Source organism: Arvicanthis niloticus, chromosome 9 (genome assembly GCF_011762505.2).
Source record: "Arvicanthis niloticus isolate mArvNil1 chromosome 9, mArvNil1.pat.X, whole genome shotgun sequence".
Classification (NCBI taxonomy): Eukaryota; Metazoa; Chordata; class Mammalia; order Rodentia; family Muridae; genus Arvicanthis; species Arvicanthis niloticus.
The window spans coordinates 21,776,792-21,799,039 of NC_047666.1; the positions used below are offsets into that span (position 1 = coordinate 21,776,792).

General features: G+C 43.6%; 1 protein-coding gene across 6 annotated transcripts in view; it reads left to right on the top strand.

Annotated features, from left to right (window-relative positions):
• The window catches only part of Eva1a (eva-1 homolog A, regulator of programmed cell death), a 62,762-nt gene extending 42,992 nt beyond the window's left edge, over positions 1-19,770 (top strand). For all 6 annotated transcript variants that reach the window (XM_076939930.1, XM_076939933.1, XM_034511258.2 and 3 more), the window contains exon 3: positions 18,475-19,770. In XM_076939930.1, coding sequence (XP_076796045.1) covers positions 18,475-18,848 — 374 coding nt within the window. In that variant the 3' untranslated portion in view covers positions 18,849-19,770. The remainder of the gene's footprint in view (positions 1-18,474) is intronic.
• Positions 19,771-22,248: the final 2,478 nt, after the last annotated feature.

The following is a 22,248-nucleotide window of genomic DNA, read 5'->3' on the forward strand; positions in this document are numbered from 1 at the left end:
TTTTTTTTTTTTTTTTTTGCCTGGAGTTGTATGGATATTGTATGAAGAAGGATGCCAAGGTTCTAATTCGACTCCCTTAAGGGAAGGGTTTTATTTTCTAATTTTCTAGCCAGGGTTCATGTTGGCAACTTAGGAATTCAAATGTAAAATCCAGTGCTTCTATTTACAATGGCTCAGTCATTGCAGGGAAACTTCTGAGGGCCAACCCATCTGGCTTATTTGTGCTTGGCAAGATGGAGCATGTCTGTGTTACTTTTCTGTTGCTTTGACAAAATACCCCAAGAAAAGCAACATAAGAGAGAAAGGTTTCCCTTAGCTCATAGTTCAGGGGTACAGTCCATCACAGTGGAGGAGTCAAGGTAGCAGGAGCCTCAAGTGGCCAGCTGTGTTGTCTCACAACCAGGAACAGAGATCAGGGAGTGAAGGCATGCTGCTACTAGGGTCTTGTTGTCTTTCTACATAGCCAAGATCCTCCGTCCTGGAGATGGGTCCACATTTTCCAACTGAGATTGATTTTTTTCACATTAATTAATGTAATAAATATAATCCCCTAAAGGATATGAAATTGGGAGGGGGTAAAGTGCGAGTGAGTGTTGGAGGAGCTGGGGGAGGAGGGACTATGATCAAAATATATTGTATACAAGTACAGAATTCTCAAAGGGTTAATAAAAATATTTTTTTATAAAAGATCATCTTATGGATATTCTCGGAGGTGAGCCTTAATCTAAACAGTCCCTCATAGGTGCACCTAAAGTCTGTCACACTGACCATCACCATTAGCTAACACAGGGCATCTAGTCCATGGGTGCCACATATATTGGTTCATGACTTATAGAATTCAACTCTTATCCTGTTTGAGGAAGACCTTCCTGGGTATCCACACACTAGTGGGATTTCACTGTTATTTGTTATGGATACAGCTTCTCACAGGCTGTCTTTGAATGCCCCATGTGCTTGTTCCACTACTGTGGTTTATGCTGGAGAATGAATCCAGGGCTTCATGCATGCTAAGCAAACATGCTACATACTGAGCTACCCTTCTAGACTCTGCTGTTTCTTTGAGCTATGTGGGGATAAAGAACACTGAAGCTAGAGTAGATACATTTGGGGCTGTGACAACATCTTTTCACAGTGACTGGAGGAGGGTCCACCTACTCTGTCCTGAAGACTTCCCCCAAAGTGAAGCAGAGGGCAGCAGGAGGGGCTGGGATTTCCACAGGCTCAAGGATACCTGCAAACCAGCTGTTGGATGAAAGATGAAAGGGCCTCTGGAGAGAGCAAACAGAGCACTGGACTTTGGCACTCTGCTCAGTACAGGAGACACCTGGCGAGTTTCCATTTTGACCAGCCTGACCCTGAGTTGTGACCAGTGAATGTGGTAATTCGTTGAATTGGCTGCTGTTACAGGGTGTCTTGTGATCTTGTTGAGTCTAAAAAAGCTCATGGTCCTGTCTCCTCCAACCTTTCTTCTCCCTGAAATTAAGTGTTCTGTGGGATGCAGTAAAACTTTTGCCTCTTTTAAACAAGCATGTGGAAGGGGGATGCTGAGGAGATGGCTCCTCAGATGAAAGCACATGCTACCAAGCTCGACAACCTGAATTCGGATTCCAGGATCCATATGGCAGAAAGAAAGAACCAACTCCACTAATTGTTCTCTGACCTCCACAGGCATGCTATGGCACCAGTGCCCCAACCCCCAATGAATACATATGAACATTGATCAAATTTAATAAACATCGACTCAAATTTAAAGTGAATGCCATAAAGTGGGGATTTGTATCTCTAAAATTAAATTTATTATGTGTAATAAAAAGACAATGAGGGGCTGGAGAGATAGCTCACTGGTTACGAGCACTGTCTGCCCTTCAGAAGGACCCAAGTTCAATTCCCAGGATTCACATGTAACTCCAGTTCCAAGGGATCTCACACCCTCACACCAATGCACATAAGATAAAATAAAAAATAAAACTGATTAGAAATGGATTCTGAGTGGCTAAACAGATGGCTTAGCAGTTAAGAGTGAATACCCAAGACTTGTAGAGAACCCCAAGTTTAGTTTACCCCACCCACACATGACAGCTCACAACCCCAGTAACTTCAGCACTAGAAGATCTTAAACCCTCTTTTGGTCCCCACAGTCACCTGTGTGCAGGTGCATATGCTCACACATAAATATACACAAATATCATTTTTTAATAATTCTGAAATCAGGAACACTCCTCAATTATAAAGGCAATGAAAGAGAATTTTTAAAACACACACAAAGATGAATCAAATAGGTGAAAATAGTTACTGTCCATAAGGATAAATTATAAGCAAAATTTAAAAAAAAAAAAACATGGCGAGTGAGACTTGTGGCAATACTTTGATCTTGCCTTGCTTTCTCCCATGCCCTTTCTCCTTTATCTGGTTGTTAGTTTCAGTGGGACTCAATCTCTAGCTTACTCTCAGTGCTTCAGTTGTATGCTGGTTGATCGTCAGTGTCAACCTGAATGGATTGAGAAATGCCTAGAATCTGGGGCACATGTCCAGGTTTGTCTAATAGGTTTTTCAGAGATTGGCACATGGAAAGTGAACCAAGTGGGGAAGACTCATCGTGAGCGTAGATGTCTCTATTCATAAGCTCTGAGTCCAAGTAGAACAAAAAAGAGGAAGGAGGAGGTATCTTAGTGCTGTTTTCTACAGCTTTGATCAAAACTCTGAATAAAACAACTTACACGAGAGAGAAAGGGTTCATGTTAGCTCAAAATTCCAGGTTAGAATCCAAAAACTACAGGAAACTTACAGTGGCTTGAACTTGAAATGGCTAGTCATAGCCACAATCAAGAGCAGAGAGAGAATGAATGCATGCATTGCTTGCAGAATAGGATCCCTTGCATAGGGAATGGTGCCACCCATAGGGGGCTGAGTCTTCTCAATTCAGTTAATTCAATCAAGACAACCCCCCATAGACATGGAAACAGGCCACCTTGATCTAGACAACTGTTATTGAGATTCCCTCTCCATAAGAGTCAAGATTGTGTTAAGTTGGTAATTACAGTGCTACTCTTTCTGAGTGATGTGTTTCTTGCTGCTAGCATTGATCATTGACATCAGATTACAGGTTAGTCCATCTTTCAGTTGGGACTTCCACCAGCATTTTCCAGGAGGCCTCCAGCCGTTCAGCCAGTATCACTTGTCCCTCTTATTGCTTCCAGCTGTTCTAACAATTGAGCAGGCAGCTTTCCAGCCTGCATACTGTAGGACTCTATAGCCTCTGATCACGAATCCAATAAGTTTTCCCTCCTCCTTTCATTCTATTCCTCAGAAGAATCCTGACAATCACAAGTTGCTTGTCCAACCCATGAGGCCTATTTCCTTAGCAACACATTTGTTACTTGCTTGCTATTGCACATAACTGCCTTGGTCCTTTGTCTAAAGTGTGTGTGTGTGTGTGTGTGTGTGTGTGTGTGTGTGTGTGTGTCTGTCTGTCTCTGTTAGAGGTCATATGAGGTGTTTGAATATTCCAGGAGAGAGGGAGACAGAAGGCTATGTAAATCTGGGAGGCCCCTGTTTGCCTCTTTGTTATCCCAAAGTTGTACTTTTCTGCAAGATGGCTGACTAACTGAGGGTGTCTCTGTAGAGCAGACAGTGTTATACAGGATCAGCTTGATCTTTGATTATGTGTGCAAATTGTCCCACTTGAGTGAGGTTTTTTTTTTTTTGTTGTTTTTTTTTTTTTTTTTTTTTTTTTTTTTTTTTTTGTCTTTTGGTAGCTGGCTTTTGTTTTGTATTTGTTAGCTGGCATTTCTGGATGGTGTCTGAAGAGGAAGGGACTAGGGTTCTGATTAAATTTTCTTTGAGGAAGGGCTGGCTTTACTTTCTGATTCTCTAGAGAGGCTTTGTGTGTGTGCAGGTATAAGCCAGAAGAACCACATGGCCTCTGATCCCAGCTCAGCCTGTCACATGGCGCTGTGGTCTTCCCATTTGCTTTTAGATACTACTTGTCCAATGAATATGAGACACAAATATACACTGTGACTGCAGATCTTTCACTACAGCTGCCCCAATATGAACTATTTCCATACTTAACAATATCAGTTGGACAAAATGCTCCCTGAAAAGAAATGATAAACTGTATAACCCAGGCTGGCTCCTAACTCATAGCAGTGCTCCTGCCTCAGCCTCACAGGTGCTGGGATTACACTTATAGTTACCATACTAGACTGAATCTTTTTTTTTGGTTTTTCGAGACAGAGTTTCTCTGTGCAGCCCTGGCTGTCCTGGAACTCACTTTGTAGACCAGGCTGGCCTCGAACTCAGAAATCCGCCTGCCTCTGCCTCCCAAGTGCTGGGATTAAAGTCGTGCACCACCACCGCCCGGCTGACTCTTTCTTAAGGAAGAAAAAAAGTTACTAATGATAAGTGTTGAAATTTATAACATAGAAAAATTCACAAATTTAATAATCAAAGCGTCCCAAGAGAAGAGTCCCAGGAGAAAAGGCGACAAAGGACAAGAATTGGCAGTTTGCATAAGGAAAAACGCAAATGGCTGCTGAGAGTGCACAGCTTAAAATTCTATCAAATCCATGAACAATGAGGACAGGGTGGAAGTGCACAGAGACAAGTGTGTGCACACATTGGACGCTCTCTGGGGAGCAGGTCAGCAGAATCTGCCCAACTCCTAAAATGTATTTACATATTTTTACATATGTAAAAATTTACATATTCAGGAATCCCACTGCCAGGGATTTCTTCTAAGGGAATAATTAGAGATGTAGGCAGATGCATGACTATGAGGACAAGAACCCTCAGAATCATTTTGATGGAAAAGGTGAGAAAAATTTGCTGAATACGAAATGGAATAGAAATATGTAAATGCTGTGCTATTAAGGGGATACGGACATGCGGGTATAAAGCGTAGCACGTGCACCCCTGCTATCTGCCTGCTTTAAATGAGACTGCGTTCTGCTGTAGTTTGTATGCGAGGGCTAGGATCGAGTAGGTGTCTGGGTACTTTTTATATTATTTTAGTTAACTGTATTTTTTTGTATGTTTTTTGTGAGTGGTACTACGTGTAGATGTGTGTCCATGTCCAGAGGACAGCTTCAACTGTTACTCTGCAGATACTGTCTGGTTTTTGGAAGATATAGGGTTTCTTTCTGGTCTATAAGACAGAGTAGGGCCAAGCTGGCCGGCCAGTAAGCCTCAGGAATCAGCCTGCCTTCCCTCTTCTAGGCCCTGGGATTACAAGGACCCATATCCATCCTTGGATTATTTTTTAAATGTGGGTTCTAGGAATCATACTCAGATCCTTGTGTTTGCAAGGCAAGTGATTTACAGACCGAACCCCATCCTCAGCCTGCTTAGCTATATTCTGTAAGGATAGTATTTGATTAGAATACATTATTAGATAATTCCCATTTCTCTCTCTTGAGCTCCATAGCCTTCCAAGCTCAGCCTAGACTAGACTTCTGTGTACCTAACTCAGAAATAAGATTTTTACCTGTAGAAGCATCTTCTTTGCAGACCACAGCATATTGGTTAAGGTCGGTCTGCTCACCTCTTCCACTCTTTTATTGTGTTTCCCTTTCATGCCCCTCCATCACTGATGTGATTTGAACTCCATCTTGTATTTGCCCAAATTACCATAATGATATTATCCACCATCTTCCTGCCTCTGATCCTGCTGAATCTGTATTTTTGTAGTAAAATGATCTATAGTGCTGACATGAGGATGCAATTCACTTGATTTTATTGCCGTCTTGAGCTCACTATGCAGGGGTAAGGATTGGAGTTTAGATCCCCATCATCCACATAAGTACCAGTGTGTATGGTGGCCTGCCTGGAATCCCAGCACATGGGAGGTGGAACTGGGGGACCCTGAGCTAGCTGGAGTGCTAGACTAGCCAAATGAGTGAGTTCTGAGCCAAGGGACAGACACTGACTTAATAATATGCAAGGTGGGGCCATCAAGAAAGACACCACCAGATGTTAACCTCCAGCCTCCCTCTACATGAATGTATGCATGCTTATGTGAGCAGGCATACACACAGGCACATGTCACTTGCACATACACATACCAAAATAATCCAAATGCTTTGCATGCTTTATCTGTTACTGCTATTTTAAAGCTATAGGTAGTGTAAAATCTTGGCCATCTAGTGAGGCCGTCTAGTGAGGCTGTGGAGTTCTCTCACTCATTCATGTTGGATGTAGGTGTGGCCTTGTTGGAGTAGGTGTGTCACTGTGGGCGTGGGCTTTAAGACCCTCATCCTAGCTGCCTGGAAGCCAGTATTCTAGCAGTTTTCAGGTGTTGTGGAACTCTCAGCTCCTCCTGCACCATACCTGCCTGGATGCTGCCATGTTCCTGCCTTGATGATAATGGACAGAACCTCGGAACCTGTAAGCCAGCCCCAATTAAATGTTGTTTTTATAAGAGTTGCCTTGGTCATGGTGTCTGTTCACAGCAGTAAAACCCTAAGACCCCATGTTTTCTTGAGTCATGTTTTATTCCTTCTGCCTCAGCACTTGTATTGAGGGAGTTAACATTTCCTATCTTAACCATTTGTAGGCAACTAATTAATCAGAATACAATGCTTTATAAATAAGGTAATATCATTAATAATAATAACCTCATTAATAATTTCTAATAGAGTCATTAGAAAGAATAAACAGAATAATCACTCATTTTTAACTTAATGATTGGCTTATTTAATGCATATACCCAGTACAGACAGGCCTTCATCCTTTTAGGGTTTTCCTTGAAAGTTGCCTTCTCAGTGAGTTTCTTGCTGGTCACTGTCTACCTGCTCCCATCAGCACACCACTTCACCTTAGCACCCTGTGAAAAGACACAGAAAGAAGTCTAATCTCCAAGCTGCCTGCTCCATCCAGTTGCATTCCTAGGCTTTGGTATGTCCTTCTGGTCACCTTTCCCTTATTTTGTATATGAGTGGTGAATCAAATATACTGAGGATTACGTCCCAGAGACACTGCAGGTCAGTATAGAGAATCCGGCTTCTTCTGCTAGGCAGTTACTTACTTGTCCATAGCTGACCCGTTGCCAATGGCTAGCGGGGACGCTCGGGTCTTTCTCAGAGCAGTGATAAGTAATCATGGCATATACAATCCTGCTTATTTCCAGAATTGGTTTCCCAAAGTACAATGTCTGGATCATGTCCCACCCACATTCCAAGGGCAGATGTCACCAAGTTGCCACCTAGAGGGATTTTCTAATTCAATACGCAAAGCCCCAGAACAATGTTTTCAATTGTTTTTGGAGTTTTGACAATCTGATAGATGAAAAAGGCTCCCTAAATATAATTTAATTTCTGTAGGCCAGGGTTCAGCAAACTCTGATTTTCTATAAACTGCCCTAGAGTGTTTTCAGCTTTGTGGTCTAGCCTATGGCCTACCAGCTTAACTCATTGTAAACCAAAAGCAGACGAAGGCTATATAACTTGACAAACATGCCTGCCTTTCAGTGAAACTTTCTATATAAATTCAGGAGTCCTGTCAACTGTCGTTGTAGCCTACAGTGTTCCAGTCCCTGTTAGGGGGACATTGTTCATAGGTCAAAGACCCATGTCTGTTGCATTTTCTGTGCTCAGATCCTTTCCAAATTTTCTCTATTAGTATTTATTTTTTTTTAATTATTTTTTATTTGTGTGTTTGGATGTTTTGCCGCATGTACCACCTTTGAGGAGATGAGAGCATGAGATACCCCAGAACTGGAGCTACAGATGATTGTGAGCTGTTTTGTGGGTGCTGGGAATTGAACTCTGATTCTTTGGAAGAGCAGCTGGTGCTTTTGGCTGTTGAACTCTCTCCAGCCCTGGTGCCTATTTTCTTAATGCTTTTCTTTATATATTGATTCTGTTTTTTTTTTTTTTTTTTTTTTGATCATATAACAAATACTCTTTTCTAATTTGGCATTTGATTTTGCATATATAGTATTTTAGTGAAGGGGTTTTGGTGGATCATTGAAGGTGTGTGTGCGTGTGAGAAAGAGAGAGAGAGAGAGAGAGAGAGAGAGAGAGAGAGAGAGAGAGAGAGAGAATGAGTATGTGTTCCTGAAGAGCCCACATGAGGGTCTTGGATCCCCTTGAGCTGAAGTTACCAGCAGTTATGAGCAGTCTGATGTCAGTGCTGGGAACTGAACCTGACTCCTCTGTTTTTGTTTGTTTGTTTGTTTGTTTTGTTTTTTTCGAGACAGGGTTTCTCTGTGTAGCCCTGGCTGTCCTGGAACTCACTCTGTAGACCAGGCTGGCCTTGAACTCAGAAATCCACCTGCCTCTGCCTCCCAAGTGCTGGGATTAAAGGCGTGCGCCACCACCACCTGGCGAACCTGAGTCCTCTGTAAGAACAGCAAGTGCTCTTGACCACCAACCTCTCTCCTCAGCTCTCCAGATTTTAACAGTTGGAGTCTCCCTTGCTAGGAGCAATTTGCTGACAGAGAGTTTACTTTCATGTGAGTCCAAGGATCAACCTTGAGAGTCCCCTTGCCAGTGGACACATGAAGAGCTATCGTGATGTTTAGCCTGCTTGTCACAATTTCTTGAGAATTCTTGAAGGCAGTAGACAACAAATAAGCAAACAAGGAAGCAGCACTGCAGGCAAAGCTACTCTCGTATTGCCATTGTTTTCTTTTCTATGTATATGGACATTTCATGTGCACGCCTGATGCCCACGGAGGCCAGAAGAGGGTGTCAAATACCTGGAACCGAAGTTACAGATGGTTGTGAGCTGCCATAAGGATGCCGGGAATTGAGTCTGGTTCCCCTGGAAGAGTGGCCAGTTCTAAAACACTGAGTTCTTAAAAACGAAGAAATCTCTTCAGTAGTCATCATTGCTATTTTTTTAAATAATTTTTTTCAACCAATTAAATATCTGAAGACAGAAGGCCTTTTTGTAAGCGGTGGTATATCACTGCCACTGGCTGAGCCACCATAGCTGCAGTTAGCTGAGCCTTCAAGAGGGATGTGTAACGAAGAATAACGTATACAGTGTATGAAATGTACTCAGAGAAAAATATATAAATCACTTGTGTATCCTGACTAGAGTCAGGGAAATACAAATAAATATGTACATGTGCATACAAGTAAAAAGGCAATAGTCCGCCTCACTTCCCTGTCTATTGTATAGTTTTGTTCATGTTGTTAGATTAATGCTGGTCTCTTTAACATTTTTTTTCAGTTACTGCTTTCTTTTAAAAAGTTGCCTTTGTGTATTTATTTGTGTGTATATGCATGGATGTGTGCCTGTGTGTGCATGCACAGGCCGTGGCATGCACGTGGCTATCAGAGTGTAACCTGTAGGAGTTGGCTCTTCTTCATTGTGTTGGTCCTGGGGATCAAATTCAGGTTGTCAAGCTTGGCAGCAAGCACCTGCTCACACTGAGATATCTTGCTGACTCCATTTCCTATTTCTTTATTGTTATTCCATCTCATATATATATATATATATATATATATATATATATATATATATGTGTGTGTGTGTGTGTGTGTGTGTGTGTGTACACGTATATATACATATATACGTGTATATTTATGCATGTATATATATACATATATGTGTATATATGTGTGTGTATATATATGTGTGTATATATGTATATATATAGAGAGAGAGAGGGAGGGAGGAAAGGAGGGAGAGAGAGAGAGAGAGAGGTATGATATATACTGACTACTTCAAGTTACTGCCTTGACTTCTTGCAATGATGGACTCTAATCTGTAATTGTAAGCTAAGTAAAAGCTTTCTTCTTTACAGTTGCTTGAGACAGGAATTTTATCACAGCAACAGACATGAGCATGTATACACACACACACACACACACACACACACACACACACACAAATACATGCATGATATAATACACTGTTCACATATAATGTGCCTCTCAAAAGGCTATGTGTTACGGGCTTCGTCACTGAAGAGGGATGTTGTTTTGACGGTTTCTGGAAACTTTAGGAAGAGGAGCCTAGTTAGAGGAGTGAGGGGTTCTTGTAGATACCTTTTCCCTGGCCTCTTCTTGTCTTCCTGGCTACTTCCTGTCTGCCATGAGGTGAGGTGACCAGCTTTCCTCTGCCACATGCTGCCACAGCCATATCAGTTCAAGTGCAGGGGCCAAGTGACCATGGATCCAATCCTCTGTGTCTCAATTTCATGTTTGTTGCTGTGATAAAATTCCTGACTCAAGCAACTGTAAAGAAGAAAGCTTTTACTTAGCTTACAATTGCAGAAGTCAAGGCAGTAACTTGATGTAGTTAGTATATATCATACTTAATGTCAAGAGCAGAGAGAAATGGATGCAGGAATACCTACTGTTCTGCTCACTCTTCCTTCTATTATATAGCCTAAGACCCAAGCCCAGGGAATGGTGCTGCCCTCAGTGAGCTTAAACTTTTCTAATCTTTAAGGCCAGTAAGACAATCATCCACAAGCTGACCTGATCCAGACAGTCTCTTTTTGTGTCTCTCTTCCAGATAATTCCAGATTGTGTCAAGATGACAACTTTGGTTCTGAAACCCTGAGCCAAAATAAATGATTACATACATTGTCTAGCTTAGATATTTGGGTGACAGAGACAAAAAGCTAACTAATAATACACATACATAGACACATTCATACACTCATACATATAATAAACTTATGGACATATAATGAATGTATTAACTGAACTTTTAGAGTTTATAGTCATGATTTAATTTAAATATAATTCATGATTTCACTTATTCATCATGTTTATAATAAACCCATGAACGGGGTTCTGAGAACCCAAAGTGACTCATGCATTCTGCCCTCAAATTTCTCACTGTCATATGGAGAAGGTAATAGCTGTATAGCTGATTATAGTACAAGTACAGAACGTGCTGCCTAGGCTGGAGGGACTAAATTAATCATAGAGTGTAGACAAGCATTAGTCTTAGTCTTCAGCAGTGGTAAAGTTGGAGTCAAATGTGCACTGGAGTTTTTACCTTTCCTTTCTTGGGCCCCAGGGTAGCTAGTTTTCTTTCTGTTGCTGTGATAAAATACCATGCCCAAAAGCAACAAGGAGGAAGAAAGAGTTTATTTCATCTTGTAGGTTACAGTCCATCATTGAGGGAATCCAGAAGCAGGACCTGGAGACCACAGAGGAGTGCTGCTTACCAGCTTGTCTCTTCTGGCTTGCTCCGCTTCCTTTCTTATATAGCCCAGGCACACCTGGCCAGGGATGGCATCTCCCATAGTGGGCTGGACCCTCCTGAATCAAACAGCAATTGGGAAAATGCCTCATAGATATGGCCAGAGGCCATTCTGATCTGGACAGTTCTTCAGCTGAAGTTCTGTCTTGCCAGGAGATTCTGGTTTGCGTCAGGTTTATAAAAATAAAGGAGTACGCACATCAAGAGGAGAGAAAAGTGCTGTGGACTAGATAAGCATCGGGAGGTGGAAGCTTCCTTGTAGGGTGCTTACTGCCTAGGGGATGCAGGGAGAGGGTGAAAGGGGCCAAAGGAGCAGAAGTCAGACTGGCCTGGCAGGGACAGATTCTACAGGATTCCTTGTTCCCAAGCAGGAGAAGCCAGAGATGGAAGAGACTGAGGGAAACCTCCCTTCAGCATTTCAGAGAGGCCTGGAGCGTGTTAGAAGACTTTCCTTTCCTATGGTATGAGACAGAATCCCACAAAGAACCTTACAGTGAAGCTTAGTGAAGAGATTCTGCCGAGTTCTTCCTCAATTCACACAACCCTGCCACTCTCTTTAAAGGGAGCCCATTTCATAAGCACGGTTCCTTCCTCTTTAAAGACTGAGCACATTGAGGAGTGCAAGAAACCCCAGGCAGAGAACAGGGTACACTGGCTTGGAGACCAGCTGACCAGGCCAGATCTGGTGTGTCTGAGCCTCCCTACGGTTTTCTGGGCACAATCTGACTCCCCAGCATGCAAATGAAATCAGCCTTAGGACCTCCCCAAAGGGCCTCTTCCTGCCCAAGGAAACAATAACCCTGCAGGAAACAAGATAGAGTAATACATTTATTTTTATTTATTCAAGGAAAACAACGACAAAAGCCCTCTTCACCCTGCTTCCTGGGTAATTAACAGATGTCTGAATGTAGTCAAGACCAGGGTGGGTCATTGGCCAAGAGGGAAGTGACCTGAAGCAGGAGGTGTTGGGGGAGTGTAAAAACAGTCTGGAACTCCAGTGGTATGGACAGAAAGGGGAGTTAGCATGATTCAAGTTATACTAGCTCAAGAAACCTGCTTGGAGGCATCTGCTTACTACCTACTGAGTTCTTTGCTCTGTCTGGTTGCTTTTACTGAACTTCTCTCTGAGTCTGTATCTGGGATGCTGCTCATAACAGAAAGGGTATTTCTTATGTGTGAGAAAAGCTAGTTAGGCTAGAATGAGAATAGCAGGTTTTAAATGAAGCCATGTTGGTCCACAGCTATAATCGCAGCACCCAGGAACCGGATGGGGAGGAGCATGAGTTTAAGTCCAGTCTGGGCCACATGGCAAAATCCTCTTATAAACAGACAAACAAACAAAAAACCCCAACAACCTTAAAAGTTAGGCCTGTGTAGCAAGTTGGCAAAGGCAGGGCATGCGAGTCAGACTGACTGTTTTCCTACCCTTCATCTCAAGTATGGCTCTCCATCTCATGAATGTAAGAACACGGATCACCCCAGTCTTAATGGTTTAACCATGGGTACTAGTACTTACCGTCCTAAAGTAGGCTAACGTTTAAAGGTAGAAGATCAACACAAAGACATTTTTTTTCTGATCCTGGCAAAGATTTGGTAAATGGGAGCTCTGTCCATCTGTCTGTCTGTCTGCCTGCCTGCCTGCCTGCCTGCTTGCCTGCCTGCCTGCCTGCCTATCTACCTGTTTTCTTGTCTGTCTTCTATCTCCTATCTACCAACCATCTATCTTTCTCCCAACTTATCTACTTATTACCATCTATCACCTGTCAATCACCTATCAACCTCCCTCTTTGATTCCCCCTTTCCTTCCTGTTTTCATCCCTCCCTCTCTCCTTCCCACCCCTGAGCATTTATATGCATGTATATGCAATATGTATTGTTGTCTATGCCCGTGAACATTCTTTGGGTCCAGTGCTGGGGAAGGGTTACCTTAGTTTCTTTCCTTTTGCTGGAAGCAAACGCCTGGTAAGAAGTAATGTGAGAGAGGAAAGATATGTTTTGGCTTGTATTCGAGGAGATAAAGTTTATCACGGCAGAAAATTCATGGTAGTAAGAATCTGGCTAACTTACTGCATCTTGAACAGAGAACAGAGAACACAGGATGTGGGACAGGGCATCCATCTGCAGGCCCACTCATCCTCTGGCACACTTCCTTCAGCTGGACCCCACCTCCTAAAGGTTGCATAACGCCTCCAGAGAGCAACACCTGCTGTGAACTAGGTGTTCAGAAATGAGCCCGGAGGAACATTTCACACTAAGACCACAAAGGAGTCCAAAGCAATTCCACTTGTGATGGGATTGAAAAGTGAAGGACTTCTCCAAGTTCTTACACTGTGTCTGTTCAGTGTTGGAACATGCTGCCAATGTGAGTGTGTCAAAAACTCATGGTCTGAGACCATGGTCTTGTAGTGTGTAAAAAAACAAAACCAAAAACAAACAAACAAACAAAACAAAAATATTCTTCCCAGCCCCTGCTCCCAGAATGATGACTCTGAGACTAATTATTTATTAGTAAGTGCCTAGGTCATATACCTGCTCTTAATTTATCCCCTTTATTCTAATCTGGATTCAGTTACATGGCTGGTTTCTTTTCCTTGTCTTCTTACATCTGTCTCCTCAGAGTTCCTGGAGTGTATCTCTCCTTTATTCTATTCTGAGTTCAGCTACCTGTTAGTTTATGTCTGTCTCCTCAGAGTTACAACTGTAATCTCTCCTGCCTCTGACTATTTCCCAGAATTCTCTTTCATCCCTGCCTGATATCCCACCTTCTATTTTCTGCCTCAGTTCATTGGCCATAAGCTTTTTTATTGGCAGGTGTTGTTTATAAAAGATTATTTCTACGATAGTGATTGGAGGTAAGTTTCCCAAGACATGGAGACAGGAGCAGAGTTAGAATCTGTTGACTCTTTAGTGGCATGAACTCTCCAGAGGTCTTTAAAGGTAGTCTCCTCTGTTTATTCACCTGGTGTTATTGTCTTCTCAGAGGCTTACTGCTGAGGAAACTCACCTTTTGTAGCTTTTTCTGAACCCTGGCTGGCTGGTTCAACTCAGTTTTTCTGGCTAAAAGTCCTCTCCAAGCTGACTGATTCAGTTTGGCTTCTCTGGCTTCTCAATGAATTGTTCTTAGCCTCAAACTAACTCTGGCAGTTTGCTCTAATCCTTTGGCTCTTTCTTATTCTCTGGCTTCAGCTGCCTCTGCTGACCTGCACTGAACTTGGGGAACTCACAAATGAACTCAGCCCCACTGCACTGCACTCACTGCATTGACTCAGAACTGGCTGGGCTCTCAGCTGACAGATCAACTGTCGCCACTGCATTGAGCTCATCTGACTGGACAGAACTGGCTGACTAGAACTCAGAGATCTGCGTGCCTCTGTCTCCTGAGTGCTGGGATTAAAGATGTGTACCACCAAGCCTAGGCTCCAGCTTTTCTTTACCTGGAGTTTGCTATACCAGGCTGGCAAGAACAACCATGTAAAATTACTCTACACTACTCCAAGTATATGTCTAGCCTATCAGTGTGGACTCTTTGAAGCAGAGCTTCCTGTTTACATCCCCTGCACCCTTCTCAATGGCATGTGGATGTGGCAGCCTATAATTTTAGTGCTGGGAAAATGGAGACAGGATATGCTAGGAGCAAGCTGGCTAGCTAGACTAGCCAGAAGGGCAAGTCTGAATTGAGAAAAGCCCTGCCTCAAAAATAAGATCGACACCAATTGAGGAATTGTAGGATATTTTCCTGCTACATTTGCAATAAGGCTAGGTGATTGGGCTGTATGAAAGGTAGGCGGAGTGAGAAGTCAGGAGGAGAGAAGGTGAGGAAGAGGCGGTGAGAGGAGAAGAAGAAGGAGGAGGAGAGAAGATGGCTGTGGATGTATGTGTGTCTCTAGCAGTCTAAGGTAGTTATATCTAGGTTAGATAATTGGGTAACAGTTCTAATTGTGTGGGCATCTTGTTAATTGAGCATTTCCAAATATATAAATCCATTGGATAATCTATAAGCATTAAGAGTCTTCATTCTACCAGGTACCTTGGGCATAGTAGGAATGGTCTGGGCTCAGCCGAGCATTGTGGACAGCATGGTGGATTGGCAGAGCCAGCCACCACGCTGGCATCTCATGGGTGCCAGGGCCAGGGTTTCTAGATAGCCAGAGCGGTGGTCCAGAGCTGGAACAGCAGGAAAAATGGAGTCCACCGAGCCAGAGCAGTGGGAAAATGGCGGCTACCCAGAAACAAGCCAGACCAGGGGCAGTTTTCTAAATATTACCGGTTACAGAGGAAGACTTCGGATGTCAGCTTGCACATGTATGCATGTGTAGGTTCACCACACACAAGCATGCAGGGAACTAAGCATTTAAAATGACTTAAAAGTATGTATTAGTCCCAAGGAGCTCTTGCCTCCTGACTGTCAGTATCTTATTCTCCACGCTGGCCATTTCTGCACTTGATGGTGGCTCACTGTGATACATACAGTTCAGGTTTATAAGGGGAAAGGACACCTTTACTGAGAAACATCGGGCTATGGTGGGGATAGGGCAGGCGAACACGTTGGCAACCACAGGTGACTGCTCCGGTTAAGTACAGCATGGAGAGAACCAAGAAAATGTCTGTCAAAGGCATTGAAATCGGTTCTGTTAAAGCCATCCACAAGGCTGGCATGCTACATGCATGTGCTACATACATAACTCAGTTCTTAGGAGCTGGAGGCAAGAGGATCAGGGTTTCAAAGCCAGCCTGGCCTATGTAAGACAGGAGACCCTATCTCAAAACTAATATATGTGTATGAGTGTGTGTGTGTGTGTGTGTGTGTGTGTGTGTATTGTATACAAATATATATGTGTGTGTGCATGTATATATAGTATATGAACACATATATATGTATGTGCATACACACACACACACACACACATATATATAAAGAACCTTCTGCTACCGTTCCCTTCCTATGTACACCTTCCCACTGTAAAGATGGTTTTACCCTAGAGCAAAGCTCACAGGCAGAGCCCAGGCTCTCAGACTCATAGCAATACAGGCAGGGTCAGTGGCCTAAAGAGCCCTGGTGGTTGTGTGGGAAGAGGAAGGACTCTGGGCTTCCTGACAAGCTGTCACCTCAGGTACAATGACCTTATTTCTGTCCTGTGCAGACAGTGGCAGAAAAAAAAAATCAATGCTAGTAGCACCTGAGGGTGGGTATTTGTTGCTGCGTCAAGCCTTCTTTAGAAGAAGGGATGGTTGGATCTCTCTGCACAGAGAGCAGCCAAGCTGGGGCACGGCCCCTGGGGGAGGTTTGATTCTGGTAAACAACAGAACCCATTTTCCAGCAAATAGATTTTCATTTTGCTTTTTTCCCAGCGATACACTTGTGAATTATCACTGGAATGAGGCCTGATAAGGTCATCTGGACTGAGCCTCTCTTGCCTTTCAGAGATCCATCCCCTGAGCCCTGACTCAACTCACTGCAGCTCTGTCTCTGCATCTGCTCCTGTGTGATGCCTACATGGTCCATTCACTCTGTTCCTGTCTGTCTGTCTCTCTCTGTCTCTGTCTCTGTCTGTCTCTCTGTCTGTCTGTCTGTCTGTCTGTCTCTCTCTCTCTCTCTCTCTGTGTGTGTGTGTGTGTGTGTGTGTGTGTGTGTGTGTGTGTGTGTGTGTGTGATGCATGTGTATGTTGTACATATGGAGGCCAGAGGCTGAAGTCTTCCTCTATCAGGATCTTTCCCTTACTTTTTGAGACAGGGTCTCTTGTTGAATGCACTGATTTGCCTCAGCTGTGAGTCCCTGGGACCTACCTGCCAATGCCTTTCTAGATCTGGGTTTACAGTCATGTGCCCACATCTCAACTGTTACAGATGATGGGAGCACAAACTGAGATCCTTATGCTTGTATAGCAGCGGACACTTTACCCATCGAGCCGTCTCTCCTTCTGTATTTTATCATGTGCAGGCTCCATGAGGCTGAGATAGACCCAGGCTGAAGTGACTAATTGAGGGGAGTGCCTTCCTCCTGCTACCCGATGGAAAGACGATTCATAGGATTTAATGTCTCAGGCAGGTTCTTATGTCCCAAGTCACGTCCCATGTATCACGTCCCAGAGAGCTTAATGATTTTCTACTTTTGCTCAGAGAGTCTTCGAGTCAGGCTTGTCTCAAGCTGACACTAGATAACAAATTGTTATTAGGTGAAAATGAACTAATCATGGATGTGCTTGCTGGTTTTGTCAACTTGACACAATCCTAGACATATCCGATGGAGGAATTGCCTTCGTCAGGTTGACCTGTAGGCAAGTCTGTGTAGCATTGTCTTGATTGATTGTGGGAGCTAGCCCCCCTGTGGCTGGTGCCTCCCCAGGGCAGGTGGTCTTGGATTGGATAAGAAAGCTGAGCACTCTGGAAGAGGCAGGGGCATGTGTGCAAGCCAGAAAGTAGCACTCCTCCATGGCCTTGGCTTATGCTTCTGACTTTAGGTTCCTGCCCTATTGAGTTCCTGCCCAGCATGATGCAGTGGAGAGTCCAGGTCAACTGGCCTACTCTTCTTCCCACATTCCAGGCTAACAAGAACAGACGATGCCTGAAGGACACCCAAGATTAACTTCTGGACTTGATATGCATGTGCACACACATTCCCACTGATGCATTCATACACACACACACACACACACACACACTGAAATTAGCCAGACCCAAAGGCTACACATATGGTAATTTTTCATTTACAAATAATTTCAAAGTTAAAGTTGAAACAAGAGTGATAATCTCATATACTCTTGCCCCTAACAGATGCATTGTTGGCCAGTTATTAATACCAATTCATTCATTCAGTCAGTCAGTCAGTCAGTCTCTCTTTCCCTTCTTTTTCATTTTTATCACATTTACTTATTTGTATGTGTGTCTCTTTTGGTATACTATGCCACAGCATGTGTGTGGAGGTCAAAGGTCAATTAGAGGGAGTCCATCCACTTTCTCCCTGCCATGTGTCTTTCTGTAATAGAATTCCGGTCCTTAGTCTTGGAGGCAGGAATCTTTATTCACTGAGCCATTTGCCACTCTCTTTTGTCTCTTATTGAGACAGTCTCACTCCGGCCTGGATGTCCCACCAGTCCTCCTGTTTCAGTCTCTCAACTGCTGGGATTGTTTATAGGCAAAACCCACCATACCTGGCCTAATAATGCTATTTGGAAATGTTGTGAAATTTGTTCCTGGGAAGGCCATTTAAGTTCGAGTCCTGTGAGAATATGGGTCTGTGTCCCTGATCCTGCATGGAGACATGGCTCCTATCCAACATGGCTTTCTCCCTCTTCCTCCCACTGCAGAAAACCCTGAGCGAGCCGCTCTGTACTTTGTCTCTGGTGTGTGCATCGGCCTGTTCCTGACCTTGGCTGCCTTGGTGATGAGGATCTCCTGCCACACGGACTGCCGGCGGGGTCCCCGGAGGAGGTGCTTGCAGGACCACGAGAGCAGCAGTGACAGCAGCGACAGCGAGGATGGTAGCGAGGACACAGCCTCGGACCTCTCGGTGCGCAGACACCGTCGCTTCGAGAGGACTTTGAACAAGAACGTGTTCACCTCTGCAGAGGAGCTGGAGCGCGCACAGCGGTTGGAGGAGCGCGAACGAATCATCAGGGAGATCTGGATGAACGGGCAGCCTGAGGTGCCCGGCACCAGGAGCCTGAACCGCTACTACTAGGGCTCAGTGTGGACCCCAGAACCTCTGCAGATGCCAGGAAAAGAGAGGGGGTTCTGCAGCCAGCTCTGTGAAAGTGGCTGGAGAGTGCATAGCACCAGCCTGCTTTCTCAAGAGCATGGGTGTTTGTTTTAGATTCTTGCCTCTGGAGTAATAATAGACAACCCAGGCAGGGGCTTCTGCCTTTTCAGGTCTTGACATCCACCTGGGCACATCAGCCCAATGCTTCCAGGTCTTGGAAAGGTGCTGAGGATTTCCTCTCCAACCACATGACAGATGTGACGAGCTGAACGTCCTTCTGAAGAGCCCAGAAGTTTGGGCAGACTTATCCTGTGCCGTTCCTTTACAAAAGGAAAAAAATAAATTCACATAGCTGAAGAGCTGGGGCATCAGGGTGACCGTAACCCAGAAAATGTAATTTTCTAAAGGACTCCATGTAGAGGAAGTGTTTTTTGATTGAGATAGCATGATCCATGCTAATTATTTAAAGCTAATTTTTAAAACAGAAAAAAAAAAAAAAAATCTTGGCAACCTCTGCATTTTAACTGACACCTCAGGGATTAAAATCCTATCCTACTTCTTAGTCTAGTTCCCACCTCATTCATGAAGATGAATAGAACTTACTCTATTATGAGATGTATTGGAGACTTAGGATACATCAATAACCTCAGAGTTTGATAAAGGGTTTTATTTTTTAGTAGTTTATAAAATATATATTGACATGTGTATTTGAAAATGCTGCATAAAAATAGAAAATGTGTGTCCTTCCCTTTTGGAGAGAAAAGTCTCATGACTTCAGAGATTCATGATATTTAAATAATATTTTGTTTAAAAAATAGTTTGGGTTTCCAAAGAGTGGAAACCAGAGGTGAGAATTAAAGCCAAAATTAGAATGGTATCTAAAATAAACATTCCATGAAAATTTCTTTTTGCTTCATGTATGTATGGTCACACATGAGCCTCTGCGGTCTCCCTTAGTTATGGGCGGGTATGGTCTGTGCAGGAGCCCGGAAAGATTAAGGATTAGAACGGGTCCCTGCAGATAAGGATTGTGTGTGTCGGTTATAGGTTGGGGTGAGTTATTAAGCAGATAGAGGAAGTGAAGACTTGCCTAAGGCAAGAAATCCGATGCTGACCCAACCCTCAGCCCTTCCCCTCTGTGGAGAGGAAAAGTTTGTAGGGATGGAAAGCAGACACGCCCTAAGGAAAGGTGGAAGACTGCCATATTTGAACCTGGGTGACAGGATGAGACAGCATTCTCCAGGGCAGCAGTTCATGACAGGAGCAAAAGTATAGTTATGAAGTAGCAATGAAATAATTTTAGGTTGGGGCTCACAACATGAACTGTATTAAAGGTTTGCATCATTGGGGTGGTTGAGAACCACCTGCTCTAAAGCATAAACAGGAAATGAGGTTTGTCAGAGATTCCCCTCTCTTGCCATAGACTAGGACACTTCCTGAATCCAATTGCACAACCCAGAGCCTTCTTACTGGGAGGGGCTTCTCCTCTGCCCATTGCCTCATGACCGTGTGTAAGAGATGAGCAGGGAACTCTGCCGTGGAGTGTATAGCATTTTTGGAAACCCATTCTCAGTCATAGGGGCTATGAACTAATTGTACACCCATAATCTCCAGTTGCCAAGGAGCGATACAGTTTTCTTGAAACCCCTGTGGCTAGTCATTGTAGTACTATTTAGATTAGCCTCCTCTTGGTTAATAGTGTCAAAGATTGTAGTAAGTTACCATAGCTACATCAGGATATACATCCCTCTTCTTTGGGTCCCTTGAGGCCAATCACAGGAATCATCTTATTTCCTGGGCTATAGATTGATGTCTTTGGTCCTAGTCTCCATCTCTTAGAAAAAAATGGATTAGTCAGTATCTACCCTCCTCTTCAGGAGGTAGCCTGAGCTGATCATAGAGAGGTTACAACCCTCGATAGACAAAGGCTGTACTAGTGGGTGCGCCTGACAAGGCTCTAGGGCACGTAACTATCCCAGTGGTCACTGGATCTTAATATCTTTCCACCAAGTCCATAATGTTTCCATTTTTGAGGTGGTGGGAACACAATCAAAGGAACACAAGATACTGAGCAATAGTTTAACTACTGACTTCCCTTTCATATAACAAGAATTCCATTTTTTTTAACCTGTCCAGTTTCACGTTTTAGGTTTAGATTTGTAACACAATTTCTGGTTTTAGTTTCTGTACAAGATACTTGTGTTTGTAGTCGAGAGATATCCAACTTAAGAGAATTTATTGATTTATAATACTCAAAGGGTAGAGACAGATCTAGCTTCAGGGATAGCTAGGTTCAGACAATCAGACACCACCAAGAGTTTGGATTTTTCTAGCCCTGCTTCATCTCATTTTTTGTTATTGGTGGTGGAGGTGGTGGTATTTTTTTGTTTTTGTTTTTTTTTGGGGGGGGGGTTTATTTGTTTGTTTCTGCTGCAGATGCAACTGTACCACACTTGTCTTAAATGCTAAGCTCCAACACAGCACATAGGGAATGTGTATGTGCAGAGTGTGAGAGTGTGTGTGGGGAGGGGAGGGAAGGAGAGAGAGGAGCGGAATAGAAGGGTTGTATTGGGTGTGTGGTTTCTCTGCTGAGAAATACCAGCTGACCAAAGCCTGGGAAATGTAAGATGTCTCAAGTGCCTAAGGAAACCTCTCTAGATGTAAGGTAGCTTGCACCCACTTCCCTCAGGAGCTTCTTCCTGAGGTGGCCAGCACAAGTGACTACTGGCAAACTCATGTCACATGGAAACCTGAGTCATTGCCACTGGTGGACTGTGCTTTGGTCACTTCTAGATGAACATTGTTCCAATGTAGGACACAGGAAAGTAATGCCACACTGAATGGTAGGCAAGAATGATGGAGCCTCATTGTACAGTGTGCCCACCAGAGAGGTTCCATGGGATTCACGAGCTTAGGAGTAGTGTTTTTCTGTCATTAAGTTCTGAGGGATTTCACTACACGACAGACAACTGTATAATCAACCCTATTCTATGGCTCAGTGTTCTTTCTAAAGTCAAATTGAAATGTAACTGCCTTGGAAACAATGCTGAGACATGGTACCCATATGAGAAATTAGGTCATGAGGGTCCTCTCCTTAGGGATGGATTAATACCCTCACCGAAGCAGTGAATTCCTGATAAAAGTCTATGAGGTGGGTCTGATGTTTCTCTCTTGTGAGTACTTACCTTTTTGCACTAAGAAGGCACTCGCTAGAGACTGGGCAGGTAGCTCAGGGGATGTCCCCTCACTCTTGGACTTTCAACTCCTTTCAAGTGACCAAAAGAATCTCCAGATCACACTCCCCTTCCCCTGGAGAATGCCCTACTCATATTTTAGCAAGTGACAAGGTTAACCAAAGCCAGAGACCATTAAAGGCTCTTCA